Genomic DNA, 20,563 nt, shown 5'->3' with positions numbered 1-20,563 from the left:
GCTCCACTTCTTCACGTCCACCCTTTACACGTTTGGTGCTGTGTTCTGATAAACAAATTCACATAACATTTACACGTTTGTTAATGGACAGAGATCCAAATCCATGTTTAACTTTCCCTGTTGGATCACAGTGCAGCTTACCCAGTTTCTAGGAATATAAAGTTAGGCATCAGCGAAGCCATATGATTAGTGACCGTAAGTTTAGTAGTCCAGATGGCCTAATACATTGGATAACCTCTTTGTAGTCTGTAGGAGGACACACTTTCATTGCATCATCTAAAGTAAGGTGCTATGTGTGTGGGCCAAGGGTATAGGATTACAAAAATCAACAACCTTTCCAGACGTTATTTTCTTTCTTCAAGTATCATGTTTATTTCTTTGTTCAGTTAAGTACTTTACCATATAGCGCTGCACATCTTTTATTTATTTATTTGAGTGTATTGTTTAGCTTGAATAGCACACACAAATCACATTGTGTTGTGCTCTGTTGACATAAATAGACTGCAAATATGTGGAAGCGTCTTTGATGTGGTACGGACTAGTACATTCTGATTGGGGTGTTCAAGCAGAAGGATGATGCTTCTGCACAGTAGAGAAAATGAGTTTAAGAAGACGCTCCTTGGCCTTTGCTCTTCGAGACCTGTGACTCACAAATCCATGCAGGGCTGCCTTCTTGCCGTCCACACCTTGAATGAAGCACTTGGGAAGTCTCAGTGTATTCTTTAGGCTGATCTCATCATACAATACATGCAAATATATGCAAAGTATCCCTCTGTTTATGCATAAAGTCAGCATTAGTTTCTGATCATCCCACCCCTAAGCTTATTACAATCTGAAAACAGGTCACATGTTTTGGAATGTAAAGGCATTGATGGTAGACTATTATAAGAGAAGACCTGATAATTTAGTTAAAATGTTTCTTTAAATACAGAGATTGTGCCTGTATTACTCTGAATATAGGAAGATTCATGTGAGCCTGGGCAACTTGGTTTTTTATATTCCAGGGATCTGTTTTGGACCTTTTCTATTTAGTCTATGTATGCTTCCTCTTGGCCAAATCCTGAAAAGAAGCTATCACAGCTATACAGATGATGATCAGATTTTTTTCGCTCTATCTCCAAATTGCAGTCAAATCAACTTGTGTATTACAAACAGAATGTGCCAAGACGTCCTGTATCTAGGGTGAAACACATTATTTTATTTGGGAGCAATGATGAGAGATGTAGACATACTGTTTGTTTTGACTCTAGAGCCATCAAATCCAAATAACTGGTTCCAGACTGGTGTTCTCTGGTCTCGAAGCATGTCATAGCAATTACTAAAACATTCTGCCATCTCAATAATATTAACAAAATTAATGACTTCTTGGGAAAACAAGACCTAGAGAAACTCATCCATGGATTTATTTATAATTATGGATTTATTTTTAGCAAGATAATGGTCAAGGCAGGACTCTGAAATAACTAGGAACTCATCAGGTGACTCCTCATTCCTGTGATCAACACTTAAGCAATGAGAAGCAGCGTTTAGCTTCTGTGCACCTCTTGAATGGAATCAACTGTCACTCAAAAGTGGAGTGGAATTGAATGGAGTCACTCAAAAGTGCCCTGCCTATGGACATTTTCAAATCAAAACACACTTTTTTTTTTCTTTTAGCTATCATAGACGTTTTGCACTGCCAACTTCTATCATTGATTTCATGCATTTAAATCTTACACATATATCTAAAAAAATAGCCTGCTTCTGTCCGCTCTAATTTAGGCCAATTCATTGTCTTATGTATATTTATTTTATTTGTAAATCAACATGAATTGCATCATGTATAAAATGTGCCACAAATAAACATGCCTTACTTGGAACTGGTGAAACCTTGCACCTCTAAGATACTCTAGAGCATTGTAGAGATAGCCTATATAAAGGTTGATGAATCGTCGTGTTTGAACTCTGTTAATGATGGCCTTAAACAAACATTAAAGGGATTTCATAGCTAAAATATGCCCTAGGTGTAGTGTAGATACTACATGCATGGTAGTTACTATGATTTTCATTTTTGTGATGATGTAACAGTATGTTTCTGCTCTTGGCAGTATATTCACGTATCCGGCAAAGATTCCCATTGCAATGTTTTTTAATTGTTTTAGTCCAGGCTCTTTGGTTCTATAGTATTTGCTTAGAAGCTAGCAAAAGAGTTGCTCGTCTTGCCAGTAAGCTATACAATTTTGCTACTGTTGTCACAAGCACTGGATAATGAATGAAGGGACTGAATTTGAGTGTAGCTTGAATTATTTTCTTTATTTGGCCTAATTCTGTATTATTTTAGTACCGCTAAAGATGGACCAGAGAATGGTCCATAAGACATTCATGTATGACCTAGGCCTAGATTAACAGCTAATGAACGATTGACATTTTTTGAAGAATCTACTAATGTCATGATTCTTCAAAGGAACATGTTCCTTTTAGACCTAAAAATTATAGCCTAACTAAAATGACAGGTGTGATTGGCATTTTTCCCTGCTATAAAACTCCCCATAGTTCATAGGCACCAGTATTAACATAGTAATTGGTACTAAAATAATGTGACAATATAGATCGATAGTGTTGCCTACTACACTTTTTTTTTTTTTTGTTTTCATAAAACCAAGTCTAACTGATTTTTATGTCTGCACAAAGGGTCAGATTGTTTCTCAGGAAAAGAGACCTACTGCTTGTTTTCTCTTCTGATTTTTAGGGTTAGCAATAGTCTAGGCTGTGTTTTGGCAGATAATCATACCACTCTATCTCTCTTCCCTCGCTCCCTTCTCTCCCCCTCTCCCCCTCCCTCCTTCCATTTGTTCTTCCCATCTCCAAATTTAATGTCTCACCTTTTTAAAGAGTGTATTAGTGTTTATCTAATAGCTTGTCTGAGATAAAAAAAAAAAACACTAGAAAAGCAATGTGATGTAATGGCTACATCGCCTACAATGTGAATTGTATGGCAGTGTGACCATTGGCAGCGTGACCATTGGCTGGCTGTTCGTGTAATTCAGAGTCTATCTTTATCGTCCATGACTAGGCCCTGTTTTGTGAGTAGGCAATGTAAAGTGTGAATTCCTCAGTGCTAGCGATGCTGCCTCAGTGGCCACACAATCCTGTGATTTTCAGGAGATTGAAAATGTCACTGAGACTCATTCAGTTTGGCCAATATCAGTTATATCCTGTCAATGTGATCTCATCAACTAGAGGTCAGACACACACATACACGCACATAAATGAAAATAGGCAATAGAAGCCTTTACATGCTAACACGGCATGTACTGAAATCTCATTGTTTCTCTAGCAACCATGTCCAAATAGTGTATAGCTCTTCTTACTGTCCTTGTCAAGAAACAGCTTGGTAGGGCTTTTTTGGTCCACCTTGAGGACCTTCCTCTGTCAAGAGAGGAATAAACAAAGTTAAAAGTTAAAATTGAGTTTAATATGTATATGAGCTTTAAGTGTGCTATGTTACTACTGAAGAGTAGTAACAAAAATGGCAATTTAGCGTATTGTCCCAAAGACAGCGCCCTCGTTAAATGTTGACCGTATGCCTTCGGGGTCTTGCTTGAATCTGCCTGGTTTAATTTTGGTTTTTCTCATCCTCTACAAGTTCCTTCCATTGCTTTCTCTTCTTGCTTCTCTTCCAGTACAACCAAAAAAGGTCCAGAACATCCCACATTATTTAGACGTTCTTACCTACACTGGGGATTTCTCTCTCTGTTTTGAACATCAACACTTGGAATGCTTCTTGGAGCTTTCAGGATCTGAGAGACCTTTTGGAAGCCGTTCCCATGTAGGTCTCCCAGTTTAGTCCGTGAAGTCAAGTTTCCAGTTGGCAGTTGTTACTCTGTATATCGATTCTCTTCCTCTTCCCACCTCCTCACTATCGCTATGCCAGCAGCCTCCCTTGATGACAGCTGTTTTGAGTTTTCTCGTACCCCTTCCTTTCCATTGGCGTTACTCCACATAGTCCTGTCATTCTGTGGCAGTGTCTATTCCTGGAGATCCTCCTCACGGGGACAGCAATGCTCACGGTCTCCGTTGGGCACCCAGACAGGGGGAGAGGTGTTGGGGTAAATGCTGGACACCACACAGGCCCTGTTGGTGCTCATCTGTCTGCTCACATCACATCGCCTTTCATTAGGATTCAGATCAGCAGGGGATGGTGAGCAGACAGCGGTCCAAACCATTAAATCACTTCAGTTCATCTGTCATGGCATAATCAATCTCCTCCATAACTTCCCAGTTAATCGCCCCTGTTTTGCTTCACCCCAGCTGTTGTTAATCCTGTTAATACTTTCCTTTTTCCCCTTCTTGTACTAGCTTCATTAACGCCTATTGTGCGTTTAAGTCTTCTTAATCTTACACTCGCCTGTACGGGTCTTTATTCACTACACTGTGCAAAGATAACAGTTAAAATCAGCGCACATCTTCACGCCCAAGACAGGAAGTGTGTGGGCTGCTGATCTGAAGGGTCTTGAGCTCCAGCTACTTGATCTTGGCTAATACTGCTGGGTGGTCTAGTTTTAGCAGATTAGTGTTGTTAGAATAGATGACCTTCCTCTGCTGCCTCCGGTTTTAACCAGTAATATCCCCCCTGCCATGCTTCTGATCCACGCGCCATGACAGTTGCATGGGTGGTGGAGGGAACAGATTGAGGCTGCTGTAGATGTACGTCTTAGCTGCTTTGAAATGCAAAATTTCCACTGATATTTAATTCACGAGGACGTTAGCGCCCCCTTCCCCCTTCCTAAAAGATGGAAACGCGGCCAATGACGGTTACTGTCTAGGCTGCGACTCTAAATTCCTTAACGTGAGTGATGAGAGCAGGTTCACCCATCAACACAGAGCAAGAAATGGAGCCAGTTGTACTTTGAAAACAAAGGCAATCGTACACGCGTTTGCTTCATCGTAGTGATTGAACTTTATGAGAAGAATTTGCCTGCCCCTGAAGCTGAATTTCTTCTGTATTTCATCCATCATCCACCATCACATGGCACAGAGGCAGAGAAGTCCAGCTTGGAATTAAAATCACTTCGGTATACAAGACTTTATGCAGTTCTTATCGCACACTGTTGGGTATGAATCTAGCCTCCAACCTACAGCGGATAGGCTGCATCTCAACAGACTACAGTTGCTTTAACCTCAAAGTAGGTTAATACTTGATTATCAACAGAACTTTTCCCACATCACACAAAGCGTGCTAACTGAAACCGGACTGGATACATGCATGCAGTAACTTTGAGAAGAAATGGAGTTATTGGCCAGCTTGGAGCCAAATGCCTGGGTCTTTTTAGAGGGCAAATGAACCAGCAGCTCAAGACGGCTCGCCACTAATTATGCCTGTCACACTGACATAGCACGGTCTCTGAAGATGAGGTCTCCTGATGATGAAGCAGTAACTACAGCTACTGAGGACTGGAGAAGAATGCTGAGGCAGTGGCACAGACACGGAAGGGAAAATGAACATCAAAAGCAAATAGAACTAATGAATATTTAATCAGGTTTTAATAAGACTTCCTATTTTTATCGTGTAGATGAAGTTATCCTGTCTTTTCAGAGGGGGGAGAAGTTGCCCCCCCCGCTTTACTGTACCTATTAGTCATTCCCTCAACAAGCACTTGAAATGCAAACAACTAGATGATTCAAGGTAACATATGATACTGCTGCATATCCGTGTGTTTTCTGCTCTTCAAAATAATATTAAACTCCGTGGATGTGCAGTGCACATCTCGTCAGATATTTTTAGCAGTTTAATAATAACAAATTGCTGTTTATCTTCAGTGCAACTTTTACAATGTTTTCAATGTTTTTTTTCCATCTAGTGGTAGACCTGACCCTGTGTGAATGCCTATGAGAAGGGCACGCGTAAGAGGGTTAACATTTAGAGTTGGCGATGTTGTCACCTTTCTTTTTTTTTTTTTATAGCGCCTGATTACACATCATTGTACTGCCAAACCCCTTTTTTTCTTTACTCATAGTCCCTCAAGGATCAGTTTATTAAAGGGATGGAGTTTATTAAAGGGATGGAGTTTATTAAAGGGATGGAGTTTATTAAAGGGAAGGAGTTTATTAAAGGGAAGGAGTTTATTAAAGGGAAGGAGTTTATTAAAGGGAAGGAGTTTATTAAAGGGAAGGTTGCCCCTCCACTCTGACTACACGTGGAGGAGCAAGGCAAGCATAAATGGCTAGGGAACTGGAGAAGCAGTGTAAACTCCATGGACCGCTGTTAAACATCTAGAGCCGACAGCCCATCTGTTGCTGTGGGCTTCATATTAAAAGGGTCTGTGTAATGTAGGCCGTGGGCTAGTAAGGCGATCGCGAGCTCTGTTCTACGGAGGCTGTTGAATATTGCATGTGGTCGCAGTGCCCGGTCGCCTCTCAAGCACGCCGCAAGCAAGCGGTGTTGATCGTCGCTGCTGCACCACATGGTTCCCAGTGACATCAAGGCCTGGGAAAGTGAGGAACAACACGGGCTCTCTGAGATGTTATTGTAGGTCTGTAGAAAGGGCTGGCAGTGACCTCCAGGCTTGAAGCATGGAGAATTCTCAGCAAGTTGCCTAAGCCATAGTTTGTTTGAAACTTGAACGTTTATTTTTTCTGATGCGATTGTGTGGATATGAGGAATAAAAGCTGCGTTCAGCACCGAGAAGCTCTAGGAGGGAAACATCACTCCTGCTTTAATGGTTTCTGGGTCATGTTGGCCTTCTTGGATTGGGTGCTCAGTAGAAAGTATGTGCGTGTGACATATCTGGGGCTGACGGCCTATATGGTGCTACGTGTGATGTGCGTTTTCTGATGCGTGCTGAATGTTTGGCACCCACCACCAATCCTAAAGCAGTTTTCTTGGACACATCGTCCTCGTAAATCATTTAAAAGCTTTAAAGGTTGACGTACCGAGAATGTTAATGTACAAAATTAGTGTATTTTAAGTTAATGCAGGTCCAATTTACCATACAGAATATTTTCTAAGCCCATTTGCACTTTAAGTATTTATATTTTTCCTCTGTATTTAGATGAATAGCATAAGCATGTGCTGTGTTTGTGGAAGCTATAATCCTTCAAGAGGTGAAATTAGATTTTTATAACGGAACATACCTAAAGAACTACGCTGATTTGACAGTGGCCAGAGTGATATTAGACACCGTGTCCTCGCCACAAACAGGCACGGCTGCTGTACTGAAGATAAGTTTTCACAGGCCGCTCTGTTTAGGGCTGCATTCTCTCAAATGACTAATGTTCAACTCCCTTAACTGTTACAGAGGCAGAGTCATTTTTAAAGCATAAGGAATCACAACGTTGACTAGTCTGGGAACCGGAAGCTGACAAATGCCTGCACGGTTACAAATGAGATGAATGTTTATAGACAACACTGTGGCTTCCAACAGCTTCATGCCTCTGACCGTGTTTCGTAGGCAGTGGGTTGAGCTGGTTCTGCGCTTGGAGTCCCATGGAGAGCTGAAGACGAGCGCGTGCAGCATGTGCCTGAGATGGCGAGGAGCTGCAGCGATGTGGGTCATTTGTGCTTCACTGCCATCGTGAGGGGGGGGGGGGGGGGGGGGGGGGGTCGTCGTTCCTTAACGTTCCCTTGTGCTGGTAAACCTTCCTGACCTCCACCAATCTACATCGCAAGTGCACACACACACACACCCTCGGTACATGGTGTGTATTTACAGCCTGTCACCATCCCAAGTAGAGGAAGGGTAGGCCTTCGTATGCCAGTCCACCCCCAAACCCCCCCCCCCCGCAGAACTGCCAACTCCAGCACTACCACCTCTCTCTGCCACAGCCAGGGAACCATAAATGATGGGCTCTAATGAGGAGCGACTACCCTGGGGACAGGAAGTCGTATAGGTCTGACGAGGGAGGTTTCATCGTGGCGTGCTGAACGAGTGAGCACAAACCACAACCCTGTCTTACCAACCCTGCTTTGCTTCTGGAGCTGAAGTCATTGTCGCATTAGATTCTAACAAAGCCTTGGTGAAGACCCCGGGAAGCAAATCCCTGAAGGCTTCCTCTAAAATATGCCCCTAAATCGTGTCAAAAAAACATGATCATTCTCTGCTTGAAATCACTCCAAGGCCAACAGGCCTATGTGTTTTCAGAGTAGACGTATGACCTCATCCTTTATCAACAGGAGGTGCGTGTGTGGTTTAAAGTCACAATTTGCAGTCAGCAGGAGTTTTACCTTTGTTGGTTAATTCCTGCCTGATCACGCAGACAGTTTATCCATGGGTAGTCCCACTAAACAGACTGTGTGTGTGTGTGTGTGTGTGTGTGTGTGTGTGTGTGTGTGTGTGTGTGTGTGTGTGTGTGTGTGTGTGTGTGTGTGTGTGTGTGTGTGTGTGTGTGTGTGTGAGAGAGAGAGACTAGGACATGACGTTGGGCGTTTGGGCTCGTGTAAACAGAATGCAGTGATTGTGTGCTACAGTCAGTCCTGAAAGAGGGAATTCTTATTGTGTGTGTGTTTAATAGAGTAACGTATTTTTGTTTGTCCATGTGTTACTTGTTTCAAAATGGGCTTTTAAGGTTCAGTGTTAGTTGGCTTGTTTTGTTTATTATTATTATAGTTTTGTACGTTTTATTATATAATTTTTATTATTTTTTTAGATTAAGGAATTTGCCCATTGAAGTATGAACTATGTATTTTTGTTTATGGACAGTCATGCTAATTGAAAAGTCATAAACTGAAATATTTGAGGTCTTAGTTTCATATGGTCAAATTAAATAAGTTGTCAGTCTTTTCAGAAATTTGTTCTTTAACATCTGTACAGCTTTAAGTGACCGTTTCACTGTGGTTGTGCCAAAGTTAAACACATAACTTCTAACAATCTGCAAATAAGATCATGTGAATTAAAAATTCTGAGTTTGTTAGTAAGGCCGAGTTGAAGGAGAGAGCAGAGAAAACACGACAGTTGTGTGTGTTGTGGTTTTAAATAGACACACACACACAATCTGGGGATGGTCTTTTGAGAAGAATTGTTGTGAATGTTGTGATCAGCCCCAGTGGCTTGCAGGGAAGTGACCGTGACCATCGAATCAACAGGCTGACGTTGCCACTTGATTAGGGAGCCTAAAGGTTTCCTATCAGAGAAACTGTTGGGTATATTTGGCCCGTCTGAACGTAACATTACTGCAGCTTGATTAGTCCACACATCCTCCATCTCCACTTTCTTCCCGAGACGACAGTCTGTAGGGGGGGGGTCTCTGTGACTAGTCTTGGCAGTGTTGGGGTGACCACGGAGGACTGAGGTGAGGGATACATGGTCCTGGGCGTGGAGACGGCGTGCGGAGAGGGCAGCGGAGGCTCGAGGAGTAATTACAGCTTGAGCGTGCTCAGTGACGCCACCGCTGCTCTTCCTCCTGGTTGTTATGGTGATGAGGGGAGGAAGACGTCTTGCCCTCACCAGTAATCAAATGGGCTTCGCTGATGAATGTCGGAGAGAGTTGTGTGTGCAGAGGGACCGAAATTCGACAGCTGTTGCATTTGTGTTCTCCTTTTGCAGAACATCTCCTTATGTCTTACCGCCAGGAGACACGAGCCACGGGGAAAAACTGCATCCACTGCAGAGAACTGATAACCTTCAAGTCGAACGCAACGGATTAATTTCACCCTTCACCCAGCAAATAAAATCTCTTAAGCTGTCAGAAGGCAACACTTCCTCTTTCCTTTCACCCGATTAGGATAGGCAGATTAGGCGCTAGTTTATGTGGCGGTCCCTAGCGTGAGCTCTTTGTTCCGCTTCTCTCGGGTCAATTCCATCACCCAGGCTTTGCGTGAGCTCCCACATTTCTTCTCTGAGGTCGCTTCGTCTTCCACTCTTCTTTCAGTGAGCTGTGTTTTACTCGTTCAAAAACACAGTAGCTCGTGTCGAAACATCATTTGTTCAGTTCCATCTTGATTAATAACGGTGCTTGTATCCTTGTTTCTCATTTTGGTCATTGTGCTTGATAAACACTGATAGATCAGTGAGATTTTAGTTCATGATTGTTAAATTAAGCTGGGTGTCTTGCAGCTTTCTCTTCTAATTAAAGCTAAGCAGGCAGCTTGTCTCTCTGTATTCCTTAGTGTTATGTGAACTATGTGAACTCCTGCTCTGACAAATTACATACAAATTTTTTACAGTGTGATTTGGACCTGAAAGCGTCTAACATATCCAGCAGCCTCCTAATACAAGATAATAAACTTTTCAGGGTATATAGGCCAGTTCCAGTATATTCCATATTTCTTCTATAACTGGGTCTCGTCACAGTACAAGACATTTATAGCTGTGAAGGTTTGTTGTTGTACTCCTTCTTTACACCATGTTTCATTTTTATATTTCTCTCATTTTTGTGACACTACTCCATTTTCCCTTCCATCCTTTACTATGTCTTTTTCTATTAGCGTCCCATTGCATGATCCAAACTCGTACAAAGGGCCCAGGTTTCTCATCACAGGCTAACCTGACATAAGTTTTTATAACCCATCACCCAAGTCCCAGCTGGAAATGCCAGCCACAAATAGAGCTGCCCGTCACTAATAATAGAAGTGTTGTTTTGGAGATCTCCTCCAATGTGCACGGGCTCATTTCAAACGAAAAGTCCCCACGACTCTTTCTGCATCAAACTACCTGCCGCATTGAGCTTCGCGAGCGGGAAGCACCACGTTTTGCTGCTATGTAGGCTAAGCCGTGTAGAATCCTATTTAGTGCACGCTCCAGCTAACCTCCGCCAGCTCTTCCTCCTCGTACCCGAGTGTGAGCAGCCTGGTGGGGCAGTGATGCAGGTCCCACAGCCCTGACGAAACCGCCTTCAATCATGAGATGGTCAGAAAGATAGCTACGAATGGCCCACTCTGTGGTTCTGTATTCAGAGGTGAGAAGCAGGCACCTTAAGCGCTGTGGTTTTATTCTGGTAGAAGTGAATTTGCGGCGGAGCAGATATTGTGGGCCTTGCATTTGTTGAATCATCAATTAAGGATCTAAAATCCCGTCGCACCATGATGGGGATATTAAAAGCTACATCCGAGTTAGCGCTCCGTTTTATTACACCTTTTTATTAAGGCCGATATTTCTCTTCCCCTCTCTATTCACGACCCCCCCCACCCACAACCTCCGCTCTCTTCAAAGGCCTGTAGGAGACGCGGCTGCTCTCTTCCTGGAGTCCTCGCTAATTAGGCAGAGGAGAGAAAAAAATAAAACGGGAAGATGCACGGACAAGAGGAAGAGCCATGGGGTGAAGAAGATACCTGCGCAGCTCGTATCTACATCTGTGCCATCGGCTTGGGTGCTGCTGAATTCTGCACTTCATCTTCCTTTCCCCTCGGTCAAAACACACACACACACACACACACACACACACACACACCCCTCCTCACCCCTGTCTGGGCTCCGTGGGGGTGTCCTGTCCTTGGTCTGCACTGGAGGGCTAATGAGTGAAGGAGCAGGGTGTGGTGCTGGCAGGCGGCGGGCCCTTTGTGGAGCGCAGGACGGCGGGCCCTACAGCGGAGTGAAGCCCGTCCTGGAGCTCACGCTCGCCGGGCGAGATCAGGTGCACACTTGTCGCACCTCTGATTGGCGGCGCTCTACCTCTCCATCACGTCTGGCTCACCCGGTGTGGCACGACGAGAACGGTTAACACGGGACCGAAGAACTGCGTCTCTCTCTCTCTTTTTCTTGTTCTTTTTGATGGGGTTTGATGTAGTGGCGAGAGCACACGCAGGAAGGGGAGGATGGGACCGTCTGTCTGAAGAGCTGAACCAACAGAGATGTCTCCAACAGCCATTTGGGTGGTACGTACATGTGAGGGTCTTTATCATTTAGAGGTCCTGCAAAGCCTGTAATGCCGTTTGATTTCGGTTCGGTTCAAGAAATAGAGGCGCTCACCTGTTTCAGACGTGCTTGAAAAGAAATGGAGGCCAGTTCTCCAATCACACTTTCCTTGGTAAGGTAATGGTGTTTCTCCAGAGCTGCACACTCTATAGGAGCCTGTGTGTTTCACTTAATCCACATGCAGTTATCCATGTGCTGATGACTAAGCCCATTCAACAGAATGACTGTCCAAGCCACCTGCAATCATCTGAGACACACCACACCACACACACACACACACTGACTCGGTCACCTGCTGTCAGCACTTTCTCCTCTTGCAGGACCCAACTCGAGGTCTTTTCCCTCTGGTTTTTTCTTTTTCATATCATTGCCACTGCATCTTTGAGTCAACCATGAAGAGATTCTCAATTCCAACCACCACGGACAACATTTTCGTTTATATAGACTTATTACAAATGTATCCTAATTCATAATAAAGTCATATGATTGTCGCTGTTTGGGGAAAATGGGCAGTAAAAGTACCTGGGAGTGACGGAGGAATGGCCAGTGAAATGTGGAGGCTCATACGTGTTTTATGACGTGCCACAACTTGAAGTAATTCGTAGTTATTTAGTTAAAGTATTATTGGACTGGCCCATTGTATTATGGCTGGTTTAAAGCACTTGTAGGTGCTGGAGTTGGTCCCCAGTTAGTCATTGTGCTGCCACGTGTTATGAGAGAAAGACTTCATGATGTCTTCCATTGATTGTTATAAGACTGGTAATGGCTTTGAGAGGTGCGTACGCCTTCATTGACATTCAGAATGGTCAGCATGATGAATAAAACATGGGCTCTTCTGAATGCAGTTAACACAACAATGAGGGCTGTGGTTGGCGTCATTAGTGGAAACATAAGCGCTCTGTGTCTCTCGCCAGCTCGCTCGCTCGCGCTCTCTCTCTCTCTCTCTCTCTCTCTCTCTCTCTCTCTCTCTCTCTCCATGCACTCTCTCTCTCTCTCTCTCTCTCTCTCTCATGCACTCTCTCTCTTTCTCTCTCTCTCTCTCTCTCTCTCTCATGCTCTCTTTCTCTCATGCACTCTCTCTCTCTCTCTCTCTCTCTCTCTCTCTCTCTCTCTCTCTCTCTCTCTCAGGATTATTGACAGCTGTCAGTCGTGAGGATGGATGAGCTACAGGACGTGCAGCTGACTGAGATCAAGCCACTTCTGACGGACAAAGTGAGCCCTCCGTCACACGCACACCAAGCCCATAGGCTTGAACAAGAACACACTTTTTGCTTGAGAAAAAGAACACAACGTGCTTATGGAATAACCCTGTGCTCCGTTACACACAACACCCATCAATCATCTCGCTCTAGCGCCCCCTCATCTCAAACTCTTGATTTGCATCCCAGATCGATTTGAGACCCCACCCCCAAAGCTCCGATGAGCTGCTGGTTTCCCTTGGATACCTCCAGTTCTAGGAGCAGTGCTGGAATCGGATTCGACCGACCCACTATACGGATGTCATGAGAACTTAATCTCACCTCCATCTCCCCACAGTGGGGCACAGCCTGATTCGATCATCGCCTGATGAAACTGGCGATGACTTAATGCCTTAAGAGACCCGAAGAGAGGGAAACTAAACGAGATTATCACAGCGAGACGTCCACGGCAGACCGTGATTCTCACGAGACGTTCACTCAGCTTAGTGTCGGAGCAGCTTAGCCCCTCTCGAATATCGGATACAGACTTAATGTCACATCCACCTGCCATCCACAGCTCCATATCTGCGATCTGAACTGTCCTCCTGAGCGGCTGATGGCTGCAGTGCCTCTGAGATCATTAAACCCGTGACATGTGTAGCGCGTCCGTTCCTGTGAGGCTGACACCTCCTAGTGGCTATTCCTGTTCTTAGCCCATATGTAACCACTTCACTAATGACCTGTTGAGCCGTGTATGTCTAAAGTCAATGGGAGAGACTAGTGTTCATATCATGCGTGTTAATGCCCTCACTCTAACTCCTCCCCCTCAATGGGAGAGACTAGTGTTCATATCATGCGTGTTAATGCCCTCACTCTAACTCCTCCCCCTCAATGGGAGAGACTAGTGTTCATATCATGCGTGTTAATGCCCTCACTCTAACTCCTCTCCCTCAATGGGAGAGACTAGTGTTCATATCATGCGTGTTAATGCCCTCGCTCTAACTCCTCCCCCTCAATGGGAGAGACTAGTGTTCATATCATGCGTGTTAATGCCCTCACTCTAACTCCTCCCCCTCAATGGGAGAGACTAGTGTTCATATCATGCGTGTTAATGCCCTCACTCTAACTCCTCCCCCTCAATGGGAGAGACTAGTGTTCATATCATGCGTGTTAATGCCCTCACTCTAACTCCTCCCCCTCAATGGGAGAGACTAGTGTTCATATCATGCGTGTTAATGCCCTCACTCTAACTCCTCCCCCTCAATGGGAGAGACTAGTGTTCATATCATGCGTGTCAATGCCCTCACTCTAACTCCTCCCCCTCAATGGGAGAGACTAGTGTTCATATCATGCGTGTTAATGCCCTCACTCTAACTCCTCCCCCTCAATGGCTTCTTGCTTTCCCCGCAGAACGGCCGAAACTTCCAGGACTTTGATTGTCAGGCAAGTACTATTTCCTGTTGGTTTTCCCTCTCATTTCCCCTCCATTCCCCCTCGTCATGTGATCCACCCCAGGGCTTTTGGAGTGGCTGTGTGTTCAGTTCTCATGTACAGTTCTGAATATGAACAGCTATGTGTGTGTGTGTGTGTGAGTGCATGCGTGTGTGTGGGTGGGTGGATCGGGAGAGCTGTGTGAGTAGGTGGTTGGGCATGAAGAGAATTCAAGTGATAATTGAGTGAATTTGTCTTCGCAGGCATTTTTGTGAACATTTATTTAAAAAAAATTTAAAAGCTGCGTATGAGTGTGAGAATTTTAATTCAAGACCAAGATTACATATTGTGTTCAATTTATGTAGTGCATTTCTCATATCCAGTGTTGCTTTACTGACGTATTAAAAAACAAACTGTATTGAGCAGTATGAAAGCACTGAGAAAAGAGGTAGGCACTCTGACTCAAGAGGTTCTGGTGACGTGGTCTGTAGTTTGGAGGCTGTGACGTTGAAAGATCCGCCCCCTGAACAGGCAGAAGACCCAGAGTTGGGAGGTCAGGGAACCTAATGGTTCTGCTAGGTCCATGTTGCTGAGCCTGTGTTCATGCCTGTGCGGTTGTGTCCTAAGTTTGTTTGTTCTTCTTGTCCATGTCATGCTTCCTCTCTTCCTGTCTCCATCCAATTCTTTCTCATCCCTCTTCTGTTCTTTTCCCTTATCCTACTTTCCTCCTATCCTACACCCACCTTCTAGTTTTTATTTTCTGCTTACTGTCGTCGTCCCCCGTCCCCCGGCAGGTAGTTGAACCACAGCTGCCAAACTTGGCTTAATTAGGGAGGAGAATGTGAAGTCGTGCAGCCGTGAGGTTTGAGCCTCTCCGGGGCCGTGTAGCCCGGGGCCATGGCGCAGAGCCAGCAGCTGGCGGACAGCGATGGCCTTTGTGTCTCTGAGCAGCAGCGGCCACTTCCTGTCCCACGTTCCCCTCTCCCTCCGCCGCACCACTGCTGACGAGCTCCAGCCCTTCACAGGGCTCGGACACGCCGCCCAGCCTCCCGCCGAAGGCCACCGATGAGGGGGAGGTGGTGCAGCAACCAGGGAACCCGCTGGCTGGACGTGAATAGACAGGAGGCCTGGGGAGCTGTGATATGTATGGCCTCGAGCAGGGTCCTGGCCCAGTGGGCACTGAAGAACCATGTCATTCACCCTCTCTCTCTCTCACTCTCACACACACACACACACACACACACACACACACACACACACAGCTACGTAGTGGTGCCATGGAGCTCAGTGATTGAAAGGATACTCTGAGGATTTGCAGCTGTGCTGCTGTTGGCACTCTGAGTCTTCAGAGGAGGAAGGAGCTCACACACACACACACACACACACACACACACACACAGGGGGAAGGAAGGAGTGACAGCCGAACATCTACTCTGTAATTTAAACACACGCTCCCCTTGGCTTTGTCTGTCTTCCCTTCCCTGATGCAAAGGCACAAAAGATGTTCACCTTGAGCTGAGAAAGCAGACCTGGGGCTACTGTGATCCGCAGAGATCAGGCGCCATGTCGTACACCCCTAGGAAAGGTCCCTCCACAGTAATGCAGGTGGCTGGAAATGAGCTTAGAGAAGGTCCTAACCCTCCAGATAGCAACGGTCCGTTCTGCTTACTGTGTGCAACACTAGCGTAAGACACACAACACACTCTCTCAGTACAATTTATTTCCCTCCTAGTACATCCCAATACGCCTCCAAGATCTACCTTCTCTAATATCCTTACAAAGGCTTGTTGCTATGGTAACCTCTTTGACGCAGTGACCGTGTTGGCTCACCACTTTCGTGGAGGCGCTAGCTCGCATGCCGACACCTCCCGGCCTCGTCCAGGAGAGGGCAGCACGGTGACGCTTAAGGGTGAGACTTAAAGACACCCCGATCACAGCACAGCAGTGCAGTTTGAAACCTTGAAATGGGTCTGTAGTTGAGAATGTTTTAATTAGCGGCAGTGCAATATGTGAAGTGTGTGACTACGCAACGCTGAATCTCCAATTTGATGTCACTGTCTTGTTGCGTTCACTTTTCCATTCTGTCCAGTTTCACAATGAATTCATATTTTCCAGGCCAGGGCCTGTAGCTCCATTAGATGAGCCTGTTAATTTATACCTTTGCACCTTATGCTTTCTCTGGTTAAACAGCACCAAACGACGCCTTGTGAGTATTATGATGTCCTGTATCATTAATTTATTTAACACTAGCATACATGACTGAGTAAACACACGCTGTAAACATGCAAACAACTGCTGACAGGAAGGGGGTTTTTTTTTCTGATAACAAAAAAGAAGAAATTTTGATGCTTTTTATAGCTTATCTGCTTCAGATAGTATGCAGATGTTGGAAAGATGGAGATAAACATTGTGGGCTGCAGAAATGAGCCCACATGGATATCTATTAAATAGTTCCACTATGTGTAATGCATCCAAACCCATTTTCTAAATAGGCTTAGTGGCTCTACGGTTTGATGCTAGATCACCCCATCGTAGCCAAGCTGTATTTTTTCTTACATTTTACCTTTCTTACCTTTTGAGGTGGTATAATTATTAGTTCCATAGAATTCCAGTTAGTAGCAAATACAATGATGTGGATGGCAAAAACACAACGTGTTAATCTGTGTTAGAGAAAAGACAGGGAGGGCTTAGCCACACTAGCCCATTTACATAAGCCGGTCCTGGTTACAGTAACGCTGATCACTATTAACCTCATCACAAATATCCCATACTACAAGCTAGCAAATTAGATCAGGTGATTGTTAAACTAAATCTTAAACAATGCCACCAGCATTAGTAACATCAGTGAAGACAATCATTCTTGGATGTAATCCATTCATGTAACTACTTGTATGTACTAAAACCTCTCGGACACCATTCTAACTCCATTTCAATTTACAACAACCCTCCTAGCTAGTTGGGTTGATTTTATTATTTTTGTTTTTATATCGATGTTTAAAGGTGCCTGTCAGTAATGTCAGTATATTCTCATCACCCTTTTCTCTTCGCCGCTTTAAAGAAAACATGCCCACACATGCGCGCGCGCACACACACACACACACCCACCCACAACCCAGTTTGTTCTTCAGCAGTGTCTGAATGGGTTGCAGTGGTAGGTAGAGGAGGGCTGTGAGCTACAAGGGCAGCTGGAAGGATGAACCACAGTGAGCAATAAAAGAGGGAGGCAGACCTGGCTGGAGAGCTTGTATCATGTGCTGGGTGGGGTAGAATACATTATGTATAATGTAGACGTTTGCACAAATCCGCTACTGTTTCAATGACTCTTGACGCTTTTACCTTTGCTTCTTCGTTCTCTCCTGCCTTAAATAGTTTGGGCGCCCTGCGTTTCATTGTCTCGATCAAACCGAAACATCTGAGATACTCTGTGATGGATACTGATGAAGGGAAGGATGTGTAGATATGGCATGAAAGATTGTAATGATTGCTCTGTATCATACTTTCCTTACAGCGCAATGTGATTACACCAGATAAAACAAAATGAACCTCCAGTAACCCTGCCGCACTCTGAGATTGTGATGTTTGCTGCCCTCTTTTGGCAAACAAACGTACTGCAAAACTTTGCCCCACAGAGCACTTTAAAATACTAAATTAGCAGTCAGACAGATTCATTTAGATGCATTTTGAACTCTGAGAGAGTAAGATACACTCCTTTTTGGTTTGCCAATTTAGGAGATTTGGAACATTCTCAACCGCTTCTTAAACAGGATACACCTGCTCCTTGATGTGGCCCTGCGTGTGTACAGTGTGTGCCAGCGTGTCTGGGACTGAGGCTTGCGTTCTGTGAAGTGCACGGCAGAGGGTGTGTTCCTGTGTGCGGGGGGGGGGGGGGGGGCTCTCCTTGCTTGCCTTAAACACCAGGGAAACCCTTTCATGCTTTTGCCCACCTTCATCCATTCTAAATGCAGGTGCATCTTAGGGAAAAGTTAGAATAAGCTAGACCGATAAGTATTCTTAAATGTCAGTGGTTTACCCATCTGTTATTGGGACCCCCCTCTTCTAAGTGGGCCTTGTGCTATGTATAGTGAATCTTACAAGATGCTTTGGTGTAACGTTCACCGCATACATGTTTTGAAACGCTGCTTTCGTCACTTGCCATTGTGCTCCTCATGACTTGTACATGGTCCACAGTCCAGTCGCCAGGAGGTCTGCTGATGTGAGGATCCATGGTTAATATTTGAAGCCATCTAAATATGGATGGAGATGCATGACTGTCTGTGTAGTTATGTAAATAAATGCCTTCAGTCATGTTTGAAATATGATTTTGTAAATAGGTTGTGAAATACTTGGTATACTAATTATTTATTGGCACTGTTGAATCGGAAATATTGTCCAAAGATATTTTGAACCTTCCACTATACAGTAGAAGTCGGCAAAGAAAATAACTAATTCTCAAAAAAAAAAAAAAAAACCTGTCTGATCAAAGTTGCCTTTCTCACTGCATGGTCCATGAATTCCGGCGCTCAACACCTTCTAGGGTGAGGGTGAGGTGTGGTGGGTGGTTGGTTGAGTGTGTGTGTGTGTGTGTGTGTGTGTGGTTATGTGGTGTAGTTCTAAAAGGCTCAAAAGCTGAACACTAATGTTGTAGCAAAATCTCAAATACCTCTAGCAGTCCTTGAACAATCAAGAACTTGTAGCAAGTGCAAGACTGTACTGGAGATGGAGTGTGTGTGTGTGTGTGTGTGTGTGTGTGTGGGGGGGGGTGGGGGGTGGTATCACATTCCACTTTGGATTGGGTTTGAAGTTCACACCCGACTGATTAGGGTTTTATTTTCCTTGACTGCACTTCATGGTCTTAACTAGTCCCATTGGGTTCAGTGGATTGAAGCGGTTCCACTCTGGACACCTAATTCTTTTCTTCTTTCCTCCGTTCTGCCTGTTATTACTCATGTTTTTCTGTCTGTGTCTCTCGTTCTCATGGTCAATCTATATATCTAGAAGATGTACATCTGTAAGATCAGAATCAGTAACATTCATTTTTAAACAAGCTGACATGAAGGTATGGAAAGGCACACCCACAGCTCCCCGATACGTGCGTGCGTGTGTCGGGGTGGGGGCGGGGTTGCTGTGTGCTGGTCAGATGGAGACATGGTGTCGCCTTCTGCTCAGATCTGCAGGTAATCCCACTGTTCAAGCCTCCGTACACTAATGCAGTCGCTGCCTCTCTGAAGGAATGCGGTCATCTGATTGAACTGGTCAGCTGCTTTTCTGCCTGTGCTTATTCACCATCTGCATGTCGCACTTTTAACAGTTGCTGAAGTATTTTGGTCACTTTGCTCGCTGCTGTCCATGAAATTCTAAATGTGGGACATATGGCACTCGTACAAACTGCTTTTGGTTTGTATTGCAACTGCAGTGGTGTTAATGGCTGTCTCTATGGCAACAGATACTTGCGACTTGCGTGTATGAGGGTTTTTGATGACCGCACCACATTTGTTGAATTAATCCTCATTTAAATGAGCGTGTTGTAATAGTCAGGGCTCTGGCTAACCTATGGCCACTTGTATGCTCCCTATTCACACAAGAGCACGTAGTCGAACCCCACACCCACTCAAGGCTCCCTCACCACCCCCTTGATTTCACCTGACCCTCTAAATCCAATTAGAGCAGCATGAGTGCCCCACACGTACACACACGTACACACACACACGTACACTCTCTCTCTCTCTCTCTCTCTCTCTCTCTCTCTCTCTCTCTCTCTCTCTCTCTCACTCCTTGAGACCCCCCTGCTCTCCCTCCTTCGTCATCTCAGCCGGGATTAGCTGCCATCTACACACACGTTTCTCTCTCTCTCTCTCTCTCTCTCTCTCTCTCTCCCCCACTCTTCTTCCTGACTGCTGTCCAGAGCAGCGTGTCATCCCGTGTGGGTTTTTGCTGCTGCTATTTTCCCTTCTTCTGCACCTCCGGTCCGCCAGCCGCCACCGCCCCTCGTGCCCGAGAAAACAAGGCGGAAGCGTTCGGTTCTGACTCTCTCTTTTTTTTTTTTCTCCCCGTGGATGAAAAATGACGACCGTGTTGGATCTCAACCAGATCGGCTGTGCCGTGAGCGGGGTGGTGAGTGAAAGAGCG

General features: G+C 45.0%; 1 protein-coding gene across 5 annotated transcripts in view; it reads left to right on the top strand.

The window, feature by feature from the left end:
* ndrg3b (ndrg family member 3b) overlaps nt 1–20,563 on the top strand; it is a 45,617-nt gene that overhangs the window by 815 nt on the left and 24,239 nt on the right. For 2 of the 5 annotated variants that reach the window (XM_076983680.1, XM_076983676.1), the window contains exons 2-3: nt 12,957–13,040; nt 14,417–14,449. In XM_076983680.1, the coding sequence (XP_076839795.1) occupies nt 12,984–13,040; nt 14,417–14,449 (90 nt within the window). In that variant the 5' untranslated portion in view covers nt 12,957–12,983. Of the gene's footprint in view, nt 1–11,768; nt 11,789–12,956; nt 13,041–14,416; nt 14,450–20,255; nt 20,549–20,563 lie in introns of those variants that run through there. The other 3 variants (XM_076983677.1, XM_076983679.1, XM_076983681.1) reach the window with 3 other exon arrangements.

Source organism: Brachyhypopomus gauderio, chromosome 21 (genome assembly GCF_052324685.1).
Source record: "Brachyhypopomus gauderio isolate BG-103 chromosome 21, BGAUD_0.2, whole genome shotgun sequence".
Taxonomy (NCBI): Eukaryota; Metazoa; Chordata; class Actinopteri; order Gymnotiformes; family Hypopomidae; genus Brachyhypopomus; species Brachyhypopomus gauderio.
Note: the sequence above shows the minus strand (reverse complement) of the source record. Positions and strands in the feature narration are given on the sequence as shown.